Raw genomic sequence first — 17,404 nt, forward strand, 5'->3', positions numbered from 1 at the left:
ATACAGTTCAACAAGGGCACAGTTTCCTCTCTCTCTCTGTGTGTGTGTGTGTGTGTGTGTGTGTGTGTGTGTGTGTGTGTGTGTGTGTGTGTGTGTGTGTGTGTGTGTGTGTGTGTGTGTATTGGAGCAGGTAGAGGGGCAGGCTGGGCTATAAATCAAAGGTAATCTACTGGTGTCACCTTCTGATTGGAAAACCAACACTGGCGGCAGAAAATGTGAATTAATGGCGACCTTCTGCAAAGCACAAAGCTGTAATCACCGTCTTGTTCTGCCTGTATAGTCTCCCTAAACAGCTTCTTTGATCCGATTCATTTCAGTCTGGATCGCAGCTGTTTTGTCTCAGCTATGGTTTCTCTTTCCCTCATAAAACTACATATGTTAGATAACCAGAGAGCATCGCTGAGCGATACCGTGCTTTGGTTGTATAGTAAGTAGGTTGGTCTCAATAATCACTGAAGTGATCCTGGTGAGCCATCTATGACATCATGGAGGCATCGGCTTAGTGTAGATACATAAATGTGATAAGTCAACCTAAATGAAACCAAAGGTCACCACTCGTGTTCAGCAGCCCAACATGAGTCAGTGGGTCAGAGGAAGAGGGGGAGAGGGGGAGAGGGGGAGAGGTCTGATTCAGCACTCTGCTCAGGAAAGGTGGGGGGGCAGGGTTTACAGAGAGGCAACTGAACCACCACCTTTTATGAAACAGTGAAAGGAAAGGTTATCTCCGATTCCTGTTTGTGTTGCGTAACCCCTGAATGACACAAATATCAGCCATAAGAAAACCATTTCAAATGTTGACTTGTTTTACAACCCAGAAAATCCTGCATTATTTACAACATGTCTTTAAATCTCCTCAAGAAGGCGTCTTTTGGTATGAAATGGCAGCAAGTAACAAACCGACACACACACACACACACACACACACACACACACAGATACACAAGCTTACACACACACACACACACACTCACACACACACACACACAGATACACAAGCTTACACACACACACACACACACTCACACACACACACACACAGATACACAAGCTTACACACACACACACACACTCACACACACACACACACACACACTCACACACACACACTCACACACACACACACACACTCACACACACACACTCACACACACACACACACAGATACACAAGCTTACACACACACACACACACACTCACACACACTCACACACACACACTCACACACTCACACACACACACACACACACACACACACGCTGGGTATTTCCAAGGGAAATAAGAGAGTGGGGTTATTTTAGGACATTGTGCTGCTTGGCTACTTGTTCTCACTCTTCCCTGAACTAATGAAAATAGTTTCTACTACCAAACAACTAGACAAAAAAAATGTCACTGTTTTGTCCTCACAAATTCTAATTGCGTCTCACAACTGAATTTATGAAAGGTGGAGATATGTTTGTGCTAATTTCCTCTCTGTGTTAGATTCCTGAGAATCAACACTGCCACACAATCAGTTTGAGCAGCACCAGGAAGCTGTTGGTTACAGCTCTGTACCTTCCTGTCTGGATGGACGGGTTGGGTTTTTGGCAGCAGCAGATTCATTTCCTCAGACTCTTGACTGTAATTTAACCACAAAGAAAAGCTGCGAGTGCCTATGTGTGTGTGTCACACTGAAAATGAGCCACACTCAGTGGTCTTTAATTGAGGTGCCGGTGTCGGGCTGGTGTTTATTACAACTCCTCACGGTTATCCAAAAATGAATGAGTCACTTTACTGGCTCCATGTAAGAGTGAAAATTCGGGATCTTTTTTGATGACTAAGAAATGCAAGAAATACTTTCTGGTTAAATTGATTATACGTTAAGATTTTTGAAATTACTGTTTGTTCATAGTCTTTATTTCATGATCCTTTGACATCCCCCACCATGTGGTACATAATGTATGCTTGACTTAAAGTTATGGAGGACTTGGATATCATTTCCCCTTGTTTGTCAAGCCCATTGCACTAATACTGTATATCATTTTGTTGAGGTGAGTAAATCCTTTATTTTGAAGTGACATTCACACTCGTAACTTCCTGTACAAAACATGTATCGAAGCAAATTACGACTCGAGAAGCAAGAAATAGAAAATCACTGCAACTTTTCACTTTGCAGTGTTTATTATTACAGCTCATAAACAGGTCAGTGCCTTTTGAAAAGACATGTTGGAGATTAACAATAAATTACTTTCATGTTCACTGATTCCTGACTTTCTCCCGATACCACTACGAAGTAAATAAAAACATCAAAAAGACAGGCTTGCAAATATATGACACATTATAGGCCTCCATAACGTCACACATTATCCGGTTTGTATTCATGTTTTTTTATTTTTTTATTAATAGTTGTCACTGACAGTTTTATTCACACATCTGAAGCGTTTCTTAATGCATTATAATGTATTTGAGGGCATATCAGCGAGAAAGGTTTCATTGTGGCGCTCAGCCTTAGTTTTGCTCATGTCAAATGTTCTGCAGGAGTACAAAGGCAGTTCTTTCAGGCTGGACTCGGACATAAAGAGCAGCGCCACAGGGCTGTTTCATTGTGTATATTCTGCTGCCAGGCAACTCTCCAAACTTGATTGTAAACATTGTATGGTGCTGTTCAGCCTCAGCATAATGCCATTGTCCACATTCTCACCACAGCAGTTAATGCATTCACCATCCATTACCTTAAGCTTTTCATCCATTTAGCATTATGTTTTAACTATTTACTATAACTATGTTATAAATTCCTTTAACCATTTCTAGACTACTTTCAGTTTACCATTTAACAACTAGAAATGCACAACAGTTCACTCCTCTATATGCAAATCTTCAACCATTCAATGATAAATGAATGGATGTATAACCAAAACTATTAAAATGATGTGAAAATATGATTGTGTCTCACAACAGCCTTTGTACTGTTCTGGTGTTCCTCTCAGATAAAGCCTACCATCCCTTGTACTCATAAGAGACATGAATGAATAGTCCCATTCTATTCAGTCCACTCCCAAAGTCTGTTTGAGGACACACTAATGCACCAAAACACACGATTAGTACTTTAATTGTAGGATAACTGATAGCGTGATTGCATGCATGCTGTGTTTCCTGTTGCTTGCAAAGATTGTCTGTCTGGAGCTGAAGTCTCTCTTCTGATATAATTTTCATGAGCTTGAGTAATGAGGAGCACTAGATGGCTCTTCATTTGAGCCAAGATGCCCACAGCTCAGCTGGGGACTTTCCTAGCACTCCTCAACCTCGCATGCCCTTTCACTTCTTTAGTCTTCCTCAAACACCGACCTTTCTACTGTTTTACCTGACAAAGTGACATAACTGAACTTTATGCTCTCCACTAGAACTGTTATAGTCTCGGCACCAAAAATAATTGTGAAATCTTCCCATACCAAGAACCATTATATGAATTGTTGCTCATTATCTAGGACAAATGCTGTATCTAAGACTGTAGCATGGAGACCCTGCTCTTTGCTTATAGGGCTCTTTTCCCATGAAAACACTGTCATTCAAATACTCCCATCCCATCCATATCAGCTGAGCCTCATCTTCCGTGTGAAACGCGGAGCCCTGTGTCCGTCCTCTTCCACATGACTATTGATTTTGGATGCCTTATCTTATGCTGACAAATTAGAAATCAATGCATGTATTTGAGCACAGGCAGTAATACGTTGTTGGCTCATTCTAACTATAGATGTTGTTCAAAATGAGGACTCACATAAAATTAAATAAACTCAAATATATACATTTGGCCAACAGTGAAATAAATCACTAAAATATTTTTAAAATGTATAATTATATAATAAAACACGTTTTTATTTACATCAAATTGATTCGGTTAACCTTGGAGAAACATGGTTTATGGTTGATCAACCCTGTACATAAAGATAATAGGGGTGGTAGAATTAGCTTGGCTCGTGCTCATCCTCATGCATGTAATGCGCACTAAATGTTGCTCAATAGAAGGTTTGTGGTTAAGCTCTTGTGTATACAGGAACAGGGAGAGAACTTCCTCCTGCTATCGATCAGGAAATTCTACAAGCATGCAGGAAAGTCTTCTTGCAGCAGTTCTCCATTGTTGACAACTGCAAAGACCAGCATCTTAAGTTGCCACAGTGGGCATCCAAAACAGTTTTGTGATTTAACACAATATAAAAACTATTCGATCTGTGGTCTGTTTTGTGATTTCTCCATGGGATTTGGTATATTATAAAATCTCTTATCTATAATAGGCCTTTAAAAGTCCAGGAACAAGTCCAGCTGACAAACATAAAAGTCCTTGTAAATTTTTTGAATATAATGACCAATTGTGTCAAATTCTCCGAACTACAGAGTCCTCTCAGAGATTTTCATCATATTCATCGCCGTTCAACCCGCCCTCTTCAAATAGCAGGAAGCCCCTGAGGCCAGAGCCTCAACCAAAACAGTATTGTCCTCAGCTTTACACAGCTTCTGATGGAAAGTGGCTCGCTGTCTGATCTGATGTTACGCACATACTTTCATATCAAAAATTCCACTTTCTCATCATGAGAAGTTGTTTTGACAAGATCATTTCATAGAATAAATGACTTAATGCAAGCACTTATGTGATGAAAATATAATACTCCTATTACTACTACTACTGCTACCACTATTGTTATTATATTACTACTATTGTTATTATTATCCTCTCATTTCTAGTTAGTGGGTCTGACAGCCAGGTCTCTTTTCATTCTCCTTCACCTCTCTCCGGCTCCTGAAATCTGATCCATGCGTTTCCCCCCGGACATTCCTCCTCTCCCTCCTCCTCCTGCATGCCAGAGTCTCCAGCTCTGCCCTCCGTCTGATCTCAAGTTTCTACAGACCTACAGCAGATTGTTTATTTTGCTAGACGTGGAGGAAACATGGATGGACCCTTCATTGGCTCAAGATTTACTGCTGAGCCGGCTCCAGTGTGATGTGTATTTAGAATAGGGCCCCTCATGACAGCAAGCTTAGTATCCTTTTCATCACTGACACATTACAAAGGACAATAGGATTGTCTGCCTGGGTAATATAATGTTGGATGATTACATCAGTTGATACACCATGTTATTGTGCATGTAATAATCTACACATCCTGCTAATTGTGGAGACTGCAGGCATTTATGGTTCAGTGGTCCACATACGTTTGTCCTACAAAGGGCAACAAATCAATATAACCTGGCGATGCTGGAGAAGGACACCACGTCTCCCCAGAGATCATTTTTGCTGAAATTTATGAGGCCTCTGCACTGCTGATGCCCCCCTGTAAGTGGTGAAGTCAGGATATTAGACAAAAATAGCTTTGGAAGACTCATTTTTCAACAGAAAAAGCTTCTCTGCTCACTTTATGGCATAGATTGAGCATATATGCCTGTTTTAGGTGGCTGTGTACAACAGAGATTGATTACAGGTCTGAAGGTGACAATAGGTTATATTGAACATCTGAAAACATTCTATTCCTTTTCTATTCCTTTGAAACGTTTCTTTCAGTATGTATGGGTTAGTGAAGTGCAAATGTATGGTCTCAATGCAGGAAATGCACATGTTGTTAACAGAAACTGTTCAGTGTGAGATGAGAGATAAATGATGGCACACACGCCTCTCAGTCGGTGGGCCTACAGCGAACAGTAATGCATGGTGGAGCTTAGTGGAGGTAATTATGATGAATGTGTCACACAAGGGAGAGTGAAGAATGTGCATCCAGCACTTACGTTGGAGGAAACGGAGAGAGAAATTAAGCAGAGCAGAACAGAGTATTCACAAATCTGTCTCATCATGGTTGCACTTTTCTTATCCTTGGCATGATGTATTCACACCCAGGCACCCCATGTAGAGTGCAGAAACCTTTTATTCAGATATGCTTTGTTTTATTTTGTTCTTGTAACATGTAAATGTTCTGGGCAGCCGGCGCAGTGTCAGAATTTCCTCCTCAGGAAAATATGAACAGAGGGAGAATTGAGGACTGAAGAGGAAGAGACACGGGTCCATGGATGATTGTGGTCATTGAAATGACTCGTATGTCTTACTCTGTTCCATCGACGCCTCATTGTCTATTAGTCTCAATAACACTTCTTTAGCAGAACCACAAGACATGGGTCATGACAGATAGCCATGAGTTCAATATGAAAGAACAAGATGAAGATAGACTGCTGTTATCTCTGAGGAAGTCAGAGTTATGAAATCGTTTTTTGTGCGTGGGTGGCTGTTTGGGTCCGAGTCATTCTCAGCAGGACAAGAGGTTGAGGTAGGAATGTCACTGAGGGTCAGAGATGACAACCTCAGTAAAAAGACTCAGGAAAATGACCCTGGAGGAGGCTGCTCGCTGGAGCCCCCACTGTGGTGGACAGGTCACGTGAAGAGCTGCACTAATTCATACTCCGACTCAAAGGGAGACCAGGAATCCTCCTGCTCTGTCATGTTTAGACACTTCTGGATTAAATCAGTTACAGCCTGAGACAAAAACAACTTTGGCAGTTTGCTAAATATACCTTTTAGCTCCCATTGTGAAAATGTAAAGAAAAGTTGTTTTTGAGTACAATTAAACAACAAAAAACAAAACAAAGAGCTCTACACATTATTTTCATATACAGAAAGGAAATTAATACATTAATCAGAAATTCCAGTGTATGGCCATGGTGAGGTGAGAGACAGCTGTGTCAGAACATTTTGTAAAAAAGCAAGCTGAATACTAACTTCATTCATTAGAGTTAGTGTTTAAAGTGTTCAGAGCTTCAGTCAGTGGCGCATCACAGCCACCTCTATACTCTGAATATCTTGGATTACTTACAGTGAAAGTCTCAGAGATTTTGGGGGGAGACACTTTATTTCAATAATTCACTCTTAGCTGCCATCTATTGGTTGCAGCTGGTATACGTTGGGTTGTAATTATTCTTGAGTCACTGGGTCATGTGTGCATTTAGTAAAGGCCAGACGTGATACCGATCAGAAACATAACCCGAAAATCGTGTGCAGTCATCCCTCCACATAAAACAATAGGGTGTTGGAGAAATGTTCAAGCAAAAGTTGCGTAGAAACAGGAAGGACATCAGTCATAATGTCAGCGGGATGTAGTATTACATCACTGCTTACTGTATTTCCATGATGAAAAAAGGACTTGAGAGGAAATCTATTTATATCCAAAGAGATAACACTCACCCCTTACTTCATATGTAGGTTACATTATCTGGATTGTAGATTATTGTTCTCATACCTGTCTGAGTGAGTGTAGATCCATATAGTGTGTGTGCATGTTTTGTACGTGTACATACAGTGTACAGTACATATGCCTAGCTGCAAGTGTATATGCATACATTTATCCATGTGCGTACACATTAATGTGTTTTGTTTTGAAATCAATGTGTTTCTTCAAATGAATGTGACGATGGTGATAAACCTGAAATTTGCCTCTTGCTGGAAGAACACGTCCCGGGGTTTTCAGTAACAGCATGATATAAGATCAGATAAGGGTTCATCTACAAGATCACCTCATAATGCAGTTAAACATTTTTGAACAGTATAAAAGTTCAAATAAATTAAAAGGTTAAACAAAAAAGCATGATTTACAGTAAACTGGGGCCCATGTGTTGCACACTTATATGTAGATTTTGTTTTTAATTACTTAATACATTTGATGTCCTGTAATGCACTTTGAAATACGGTGTTGTTGAAAGCTCTGTGGACATGCATTCCCTGTTACTGAGCTGGATTACCAATTTAACAGAGTATGCAGACAGCTGTACCTCAAAGTACCTCAAAGTACCTCAAAACACCTCAAAACACCAAACTCTGCATAGCTATTCATTAACTGCACATTTTGTTCCGGAAATTTTGAGAGGCACAAAATAATCTTATTATATCAGACCCTGAAATGTTATCTTATTTTGTGGTCTTGTGGTGTTTAGTGCCTCTCTGCTCACATAGTACAGCTCCTACATAACGTGGTGTTTATTAAAATGACCTGAATAGGGACCCAGCTGCAACATGTTTTGCCAATGCGGTCATCTTTCAGTTTTATTTACAACAAATCAAGTTCGGTTGTTTCGACAGAACTTGCTGAATGTTCAAAAATGTAAGAAAGAAAATGCTGGGAAGTAAAACGAGCACACTGAACTCGTTTGAGGACAGTTTTCACATCACAACAGTTTGCAGACGCGTCGGCTGGAAGAACCCTCAACCAGCGCTGCTCCGAGCTGCGCGCTGATTGGTCAGAGTCGGCTGAAGGCGGAAGTGCACAGAGCTGGGGGATTCCCCGAGGGAAGTTCCCAACTCAACGAGGCTTTGTCGAGCAGACTTCAGGTCTTCACCAGGTCCTCACCAGGTCTTCACCAGGTCTTCACCAGGTCTTCACCAGGTCCTCTCCGGAGCTTCTTCACCAGGTCTTCACCAGGTCCTCACCAGGTCTTCACCAGGTCCTCTCCGGAGCTTCTTCACCAGGTCTTCACCAGGTCTTCACCAGGTCCTCTCCGGAGCTTCTTCACTTCGTGTCTGAACATTAGACGACGACGCTGCGGTGGAGTCACAAGAAAGTCCGACAGTTACTCGGATGAAGGTGAGAGAGGTTCGCTGGCTGCTCGGTGCTCGGTCGCCTGATCCGACACCGGCTGAATGAGTCGGAACCAGATTTAAAGAATACGGAACCGAAGATGTTTAAAACGCGGCTGGGTCGTGCTGGGTCGTGGTGGGTCGTGTTGGGTCGTGGTGGGTCGTGCTGGGTCGTGCTGGGTCGTGCTGGGTCGTGGTGGGTCGTGTTGGGTCGTGCTGGGTCTTGGTGGGTCGTGGTGGGTCGTGGTGGGTCGTGCTGGGTCGTGGTGGGTCGTGGTGGATCGTGGTGGGTCGTGCTGGGTCGTGCTGGGTCTTGGTGGGTCGTGCTGGGTCTTGGTGGGTCGTGCTGGGTCGTGCTGGGTCTTGGTGGGTCGTGCTGGGCCGTGCTGGGTCGTGCTGGGTCGTGCTGGGTCTTGGTGGGTCGTGCTGGGTCGTGGTGGGTCGTGCTGGGTCGTGGTGGGTCGTGCTGGGCCGTGCTGGGTCGTGGTGGGTCGTGCTGGGTCTTGGTGGGTCGTAGTGGGTCGTGCTGGGTCGTGCTGGGTCTTGGTGGGTCTTGGTGGGTCGTGCTGGGTCGTGGTGGGTCGTGCTGGGTCTTGGTGGGTCGTGCTGGGTCTTGGTGGGTCGTGGTGGGTCTTGGTGGGTCGTGCTGGGTCTTGGTGGGTCTTGGTGGGTCGTGGTGGGTCGTGGTGGGTCTTGGTGGGTCGTGCTGGGTCGTGCTGGGTCTTGGTGGGTCTTGGTGGGTCTTGGTGGGTCGTGCTGGGTCTTGGTGGGTCTTGGTGGGTCTTGGTGGGTCGTGCTGGGTCTTGGTGGGTCGTGGTGGGTCTTGGTGGGTCTTGGTGGGTCGTGCTGGGTCGTGCTGGGTCTTGGTGGGTCTTGGTGGGTCGTGGTGGGTCTTGGTGGGTCGTGCTGTCCTCGGACTCCTGGAGCAGCTGTCGGAGTCCGGTGTATGAAACAGCCTGTTTGTGATGCAGCGTCTCCAACAACCTGTGACCTCATCAGTCAGGATGGAGCTGCAGATCTCCCAAAGTTACTCAACTCTTGTCTGAACATCAGGACAAAGAAGAAAAGGGAACATTTGAAAGACTTGGTAGTTTTACTACAACATGCTGCACATCGTGACATCGGCTAAAACTTCACTTATTCAGAATGACCTTTTACTTGCTCATAGTTCCTCTTTGGCATCTTGTTTGTATTGAGATCAAGGCAGTCAACTGAAATGTGAATATCATTTCTGATTCCTGCCAATATTCTTTGGTAATAATAAGCAGATATCATGAGGAATGTTTACCCAGTTAGTTTCGTCATTGTATAAGTAGCTTATTTAAAACAGCCAAACAATTTGGCTGCATTTTAAGGATTTATTGCCATTTTTAAACTCCTGTTTTTAAAGTGTGTAAGTACAAGTTAACCGTTGATTATAAATGTGGTTATCTTCATGTGTTTTCACTTGTAAAAAAGATGGTTATTACATCTTAAAGAGGTCATTGGGAGCGTGTTATTTTTGGAAGTAAAATTGTAAACCACTGATTTCACCCACAGGGCTCATGCCTGCTGTGTCAGTGATGATCGTGGAGCACGAGGCATGGAAAGGAACATCGGAGACCAGCTCAACAAAGCCTTCGAAGCTTATCGACAGGTCTCCATCGAAAAGGACAATGCTAAAAGGGAGCTGCAGCAAATGGTAACGACACAAAGGAGAACGACTGGCAATCGTTTAGTTTGAAATGAGCCAAATAGCACCAATATAGCACAAACAACACGTCACCGAGTAGCCGGTGCTGCCAGCTTCACAAAACATGCTTTTATAAGTGTCTTGAAGGTTTGTTTACTCATTTTATGTTGCAATGATTAAAATATGAATTATCCATGTATATGAAAATGTGACGCACGCAGATCTATAGGCCTGATCCGTATCAAATATACTAACCTCTAAATAACCAAACCTCATGTTTACAGACTGAATATTATGAGCGATACACTCAAGAACTTCAGAAGCAGATCGAAGACCAGCAGCAGCTGATTTCAGAACTTGAGGCAAAGTTGTCAGCAACAAAACAACCATCAGGTTAGTGAGACACGGATGATCATCTGCTCGTACGCTTACGGGGTCATTTACTCATCGCATTGTAATGTACAACTAATTGTAACTGACAGGGAGAGTTTCCACTGAATATTTTGATCTGGTGCTGCGTCCTGTACCAACTGTTCATTTGAACTGTTCTGGATTATTAGGAGAGATGAAATGTGAGCCTTGCAACCATCTCCATGAAGGAGCCAGCACTTCCAGGAAAACACAGAAGCTGGTACGTCTCCATAACACGCTCTTTGTACATCGTCACTGTGAACAGGCTTCACGAAACTACGGCTGTGCTTACATACAGCTTCCTCTCTCATACGAGATAGAAGTGATCGTACTTCTGCTTAAATCTGCTGCATCAGTGTCTCTGTTAAAGGTTGTTAGAGGAACACGTAGCTGCCAGCGAATGCACTACGAACTACGAAGCGTGCCATATTGTTGATCTATCTGACGCGTGCTGTCGGGCATCGTCTCCGTGTAAGGTCTCTACTTACAAGCAGTGGTGGAATGTAACCAAGTACATTTACTCAAGTACTGTACTTTAGTATAAATCTGAAGTATTTGTACTTAACGTGAGTATTTTTATTTATACAACTTAAAACATCCCCTCCCCTGAATCTGAGCCATATATTGGACATTTTACTATTTTACCACTCTGACAGCTTTAGTTACTTTTAAGATTAAAGTTTTTTTTTTACCCTATTTATAGTATAAATATTATTTATATATCTATATAAAAATGGGACACAAAGACTTAAAGGCATAGGCCATATTGGATGTACTGGTTCTGTCAGTGAAATCCATGTATCTCCAAATTTGGTGATTTTAAATCTGAATTGAAGTAAGACATGTTAATTTTTTGTACTGAGAAAATTCGACTATTGTTTAAGCTAAATGGAGTACTTCGTAAAGCCCACTTGAGTTATCTAGAAACGCATTGTTTTTTTGAGCTTGTTGGCTTGTTAGAGATACGTGGTTCTTCCAGAACAGAAAGGATATAAACATGATGATCTCATGAGAATCGATGCAGTCCTGTAGGTTACACTAATTATACTTTTACTTAAGTGCGATTTTGAATGCTGCACTTATTATTTACACATTGTACTTTTACTTAAGTAAAGGACCTTAATACTTCTTCTGCCACTGCTTTAAGTAACTTGTTCTTTCATCTCAGTACCTCTCCGGCTGTACAGCTCACGCACAAATATAACATTTCATTCAGTGTTTATGACTCGTATTTAAAGAGCTCTGAAGCAGTTTGCAGCTACTTTCAGGATGATTTCTTCTTCTTTTTTCATATAAGTTCATCATGTGTCCAATGATTTGCTCTCCTCTCATTCAAACATCGATGTTGCCTGCGCTGCTGCTTGAAGACTCCACCCAACGCTCGGTGTGTCCTGCTTTTACTTCACCAGATGGTGCTAGAGGATAATATCACTGCTCAGCTCAGCAGTTCATTATTTTATCCAAGCAGGAAATATTTTTCACGATTAAATAGAAACCTGTGATGTGTAAATAATACTGCAGATGTATCAAGAATATGCTGTTGGATAATTGTTATTAACGTTCACTATAAATGTAATGTGTCTTTTTTCAGGAGAATATGGGCACTGTTGCTGTTGCTCCTAATTTACCAGTCAACAGCAGCGTTGACTAGTATGTGTCTCTTTTTTGTTTTTGTTTTTTTTTGTTTCTTCTTTTCTTTTTTTTTTATCATGCAAAATTTCATTTAAAAAGTGGATTTTCTTTTCCTCACTTTTTTTGGTTTATTTGCCAGTCAGGACATGCTGGAGGCATTTGAAGTGATTCAAGGCAAATTCCGCCAGATTCGATCTTTAACCAGAAGACAAAAAGATCACCTAAAAAGATTCCACGGAGGAAGTGATACAGCAAACGGTAATATTAATATTTACCATATATTACCTTCTGTTTTTACACAGCCTGAACCTTACTGCAGTGGTTTTCTTAATTTAGTTACCTTAATGAAAACGCGTTGATTTGATAGATTTGTGTTTTTCGTAACAGCGTTAAATAACTTTTGCTTGTACTTTAATGAGATACCGAGACCTTAACTAGGACGTAGATGAATGCCTGTTTACCCTCTGAACCGTAGCAGGCCAACCCTGAAAATAATGTGGATCGACACATTCAATAATTCTACTGACAAATGCCTGATGTTGGCTCTGGATAGGAGCTGTTTAATTAATGATATAACATAGTTATTCATATAATAATGTAAAGTGTGATACAAATATTTTTATGTTGTATATTTAAAGAATCCAGCTTAATACCTTTTAATAAAAACTAAATTCAAAAAAAATCTATACACATTGAAAGAACCAATATGGGAATGCTCAGTATATATATATATATATATATATATATATATATATTTTGTTTTGTTTGTTTTGTGTGTAACTTCTCAAATTGTTGTCAAGCTCAAATATCCTGAAAGCCAGACCTACAATACGTCAGCATCTTGATTGAGAAAGGAAGATGAAGAACTGTAAAATCTCCTGTTTTCCTGCCGTGTGACAGACCAGCGGTTCTCGATGCCCATCCAGTGCACCGACCGCACCGCGGAGGCCGAGAGACCCTTCTCGTCAGCTCCGAGGTCAGCGGTGGACGTCCCTCCGCTGCCTGCATCTCTGGCGTCCCGCGGCACCAGCCAGGAGGACAGGGACTTGGTAGACTCTCTCACCAAACTCAAAGTGAAATTCCCGCCCTGTGCGGACAGTGAATATGACTTCCTGAACAGTGCTCCAGAGAGACACGGCGGTCTGGCTATGCCCATGAAGCGGCCTGTCGGTAGCGTCTCCTCCACACTGACGGAGGAGGAGCCCGTGCAGCTGCCCATGCCTTTTGTCTACCCCACATCCCCCTCCCACTCAACATCATCCTCCCTCTCCCAGGAGAGCGTACGGGGACCCCAGCAGGTGAGAATCACAGACGAAGGTCTGACAAAACTAGTAGCAAATTATCAGTTCCTGATTGGTCTTTGCTAATGGAGGAGTGAAACGGTGTGAAGTCCAGAAATATCCCCTCGGCTAAACTTGAAACACATTACTGTGTAGTGTGTGCGGATTCTTTTTTTTACTTAAGCGTGCATGCTCTGGTTATATTTGGCATCTTTGCTGGAAAGTGTGAGCCAGATGGAAGCACACCACAGTGTCTGAATCTGATGAAGCAAGTGTGATGGTTAAGAGGGATTTTATTGCTGATGTGTGTAAATGCTTAATAAGAAATTATGAATGACCTGCACTGCATTAGAAAGTCTGTCTATTTTTTATTATATGATTCCCTCCTCTAGATTATACAGATACAGGCATTTATAAGAGGGATGACTGTTTTGATGGTGTGGATGAACACATAAATAGAAAGATAATTAAACACTTGAGAATAGCATTTTGCCTTCACGACTACTCAGTATTTGTTCAGGCGATTGAGTTGACAGAGGACATCGACTTGCCTTCGTTAAAGCAACAAATGCTTCAACTTCAAGGCCAAGTAGTCCGGCACACTTTAATGAAGTGAGTGTAAGGATTGTTTAGAGCATAAATAATCCCGAGTTTTCTTTGGTTGCCTCCTTCTCTGCAGCCTCTGTGGAGCCCTGAGCTGTGCGATGCTGCTGGCGTGGGGACAGAGCCGGCGACGCCTCAGAGTGGCACTCCTGATAAATGTGCTTTCTGCCACGCTGTGGTTCCTCAGGACCGAATGAACAGCCACCTCTACTTGCATTTCTCTCCTCAGAATGAAGCCGACGATTGACAGTGGAAGCAGAGACTGACAGGGCGAAAGGCCTCAACTACTTCAAGACTTTACTGTTTTCATGGTCTCGTCCGGCCTGCCATGAAGTATAAGCGCTGTACTGGATTTGAAATGACACTGCAATAAGACTTGAATTCATTTATTTAACATTGAAGAATTGAATGGTACATTTTCTTGCCCATTATATTTTTCTAATATCACGCTAAGATTTTATGATGATGCATATATGAGCAAATAAACCCACATTTACTCTTACAATAATTTTGCTATCTTTTGAATTGTTTTCAACACATATATATATATATACATATATATGTATACATATACATATATATATGTATACATATATATATGTATATACATATATATACATATATATATATATACGTATATATATATATACATACATATACATATATATATACATATATATATATAAACAGGTCAATATGCCAGTGAATGTATCTATACATAAAGACAGGTTGTTGAATTTCTTAACACGTTTATACATTTTTTTTAATTTTTTTTTATTTGAAAACTTAATTTGAAACCATTTCCATTGGAAAAATGGTCATAAATAGAAAGTTGCAACAATTTCTGCTGAAATAAGACACCTTTGTACCCCCTTTTATGATGGCTTTGAGATTTTATATCTCAGAAAAACCATGTTACGAGTTAAAAATGACAACAATATGCATCGAAGTACTCAAACGTTAACCAATTAGGCATTTCTCCAATGGTGATGTTGATTAGCACTATTTCCAGGTGAATTCCCATCCTTCCTCCACGTTGTGTTCTTCAGCCAGAATAACTTGTACCAGCTGTGTTATTCTTGGTGTGGAGTTATTTCCAACTTTGAAATCAGTTTAAAAGTTAGTATGCCATGTGTTCATTAAGATTTCCTGCACAGACTCTTCCTGTTAAATTTGATGAGGTCTGTCTAGCTACAGTTTTATCTTTCACAATATTTAACTGCATTTATGTAGGCACATTTACTCTTATGATGATATAAACATGATATTATTTCACTCCATCAAAGTAATAATAATTACATTACAGGCTACACTTTGAAAATGAAATATTAGACACTAAGCAATGAATCACAGGTAACAATAATTGTTAAATATCCTGTTCATTGTGTGAAAAGCACATATTTTATAGTGTACACTACTTGTCATTTTACTACATCTGAAACCTTTTTTTTTTAACCAGCAGCAACGACTTATGACTTGTGTGGCATTTATTCACACCATCTCAAACATTGCAGTGATTTTCACCTTTCAGCGTGATGTTTGAGGAAACGGGGACTCGTGTGTGTTGGAACACTTTGTCGTGCAGTGAGGCCTTGCAGACCGTCAGCTGTGGACTTGTAATACTTGTGCTGCGTAGATGAGCTGGTGTGAACACCGTAAACAAATTATTTTATTTTTTTTCTCTTTACCAGAGTTTTATAACTCACTTCCAACAATCAAATACCCCTAACAGACCTGATTGATTTGTTATTTCAACCTTAAGTTGTGTTTGATGCTGAGCCTGTGTCTGTGCTTCATGAAGAGCTCAGAAAGGGTGTAAAATGTGATGTTATAATGCTATCAACTATTCTCATGAAATGAGTCATCAGAGGAACATGGAATGGCACTACTGCAACACAACACATCTACTTAAATGAAAAGAGTGAAAATGTGTGCCATTTGGTGTCTATACAAAGGTGAATATTACATATTGATCTCATGTAATGTGTCAAACATAATGCATGTTTATTTTGGAGTGACATATACCACATAATTCTTCGTTTCACATCGCTTCATAAACGCTGAGGGGAGAATTTATTCAGATTTTTTTTTGGCAAATACATATCCCTAATGATCCTCTCTGGTTAATCTGTGAACAGTCAAACATTGTGCAGCCTGCATGCTTTTCTCTCAGGGATCATGAACAGCTGCTTGCTCATAATTATGTTGTCATTCATTGTTATTTGGAAGAAGAAACTCGCACTGACAGCTAGGATTTTTTTTGGTGTATTTCCGTACACTATATTTACTCACTTGTGTATACGGCATTTTGAGCTGTTTGGAAAAATTCCACTTTAGCTTGAAGGCATTGTTCTTCCCATCATTTTCGGTACACTATAAGATCCATCTCTCTCCTTTGGACATTTGCTGCCACAGCTAGTAGATTTGAAATAGATTTAAGAGCTGTAAAAAAAATGAAAGAGGACAAAAAAAGGAGAAGGATATGGATTGAGACGGAGAAGTAGCAGGCTGATTACAAGGTGTCAAAATTGCCAGGAGCAAGAAGGTGAAAGCAATCAGGGGTGAGAAGAGTGCAGCATTCGTGAGGGGCAACTAATTATCCATCTCATTTGTGGAGAGAAGCATTTGAAGCAGCTCTAGCCCACTGAATGGTGACAGATTGGTGCGGAGGAGAGGGGAGGTGTTAGAACAATGGAGCCCAGCTCACCATCATTACTGCATGCTAATCAGCAGTGCTTCTGCACCACCAGTCGGTGCTGCAGAGAGATCGGGGAGACGGGGAAGTCACCGGCTTCAGGGGACGACAGTCACTTCCAACTAAGGAAGAGAGGGAGGAAACTGACGGACGGGATAGTTGTTGGCACTCTACCACTGCCTGCTGGAGCTTGTAGGTTGTCCTATGCAGAGACTCCTCTCTGTGGTCTTAACAGCTTGTACTTGCAAAATTATTGTACTGCTGAGAGTGCTGAGTGTTTTTAAGTGCTTATGGAGGAGAGATAGGGCACGATATGGTGTGAGGCACAATATACATGAGTAACGGCATCAATTAACTTTAATGAAAACTAGTAGAATAAGATTTGACGTGAAGTCTTTTTTAGTTGAACTTTAATACCTTCTAAACCCAAAGGTTTGACATTTTCAGTTTGCACCTGGTGTCTAAAACATTATATTAAAGATAAAATAATACAAATGAACAATAACAAAAACAACTAATAGAGTAAAGTAAGCA

General features: G+C 41.2%; 1 protein-coding gene across 3 annotated transcripts; it reads left to right on the forward strand.

Annotated features, from left to right (window-relative positions):
- The first annotated feature begins 8,083 nt into the window (after positions 1–8,083).
- tank (TRAF family member-associated NFKB activator) lies at positions 8,084–14,705 on the forward strand. Of its 3 annotated transcripts, XM_069153727.1 has the most exons (9): positions 8,084–8,353; positions 8,470–8,584; positions 10,117–10,258; positions 10,534–10,642; positions 10,810–10,880; positions 12,252–12,310; positions 12,432–12,550; positions 13,193–13,590; positions 14,252–14,705. In XM_069153727.1, exons 3-9 carry the CDS (start codon positions 10,160–10,162, stop codon positions 14,420–14,422), a joined length of 1,026 nt encoding a protein of 341 aa, XP_069009828.1. In that variant the 5' UTR covers positions 8,084–8,353; positions 8,470–8,584; positions 10,117–10,159; the 3' UTR covers positions 14,423–14,705. The 3 variants fall into 3 exon arrangements, with proteins under 3 accessions (XP_069009828.1, XP_069009827.1, XP_069009829.1); XM_069153726.1 differs by having other exon boundaries at positions 8,084–8,584; XM_069153728.1 differs by lacking the exons at positions 8,084–8,353; positions 8,470–8,584; positions 10,117–10,258; positions 10,534–10,642; positions 10,810–10,880 and adding an exon at positions 10,895–12,044.
- Positions 14,706–17,404: the final 2,699 nt, after the last annotated feature.

The sequence above is a fragment of the Embiotoca jacksoni genome, unplaced genomic scaffold (assembly GCF_022577435.1).
Source record: "Embiotoca jacksoni isolate LCO1_2020_lvr unplaced genomic scaffold, fEmbJac1.0.p SCAF_2, whole genome shotgun sequence".
Taxonomy (NCBI): Eukaryota; Metazoa; Chordata; class Actinopteri; family Embiotocidae; genus Embiotoca; species Embiotoca jacksoni.

Bases quoted from the DNA above. Each gene is read 5' to 3' on its own strand.
- tank (XM_069153726.1), top strand. From the start codon at position 10,160: ATGGAAAGGAACATCGGAGACCAGCTCAACAAAGCCTTCGAAGCTTAT. The intron at 12,311-12,431 runs GTATGTGTCTCT...TTTATTTGCCAG, and splicing joins GTCAACAGCAGCGTTGACTA to TCAGGACATGCTGGAGGCAT. The intron at 12,551-13,192 runs GTAATATTAATA...GCCGTGTGACAG, and splicing joins AGGAAGTGATACAGCAAACG to ACCAGCGGTTCTCGATGCCC.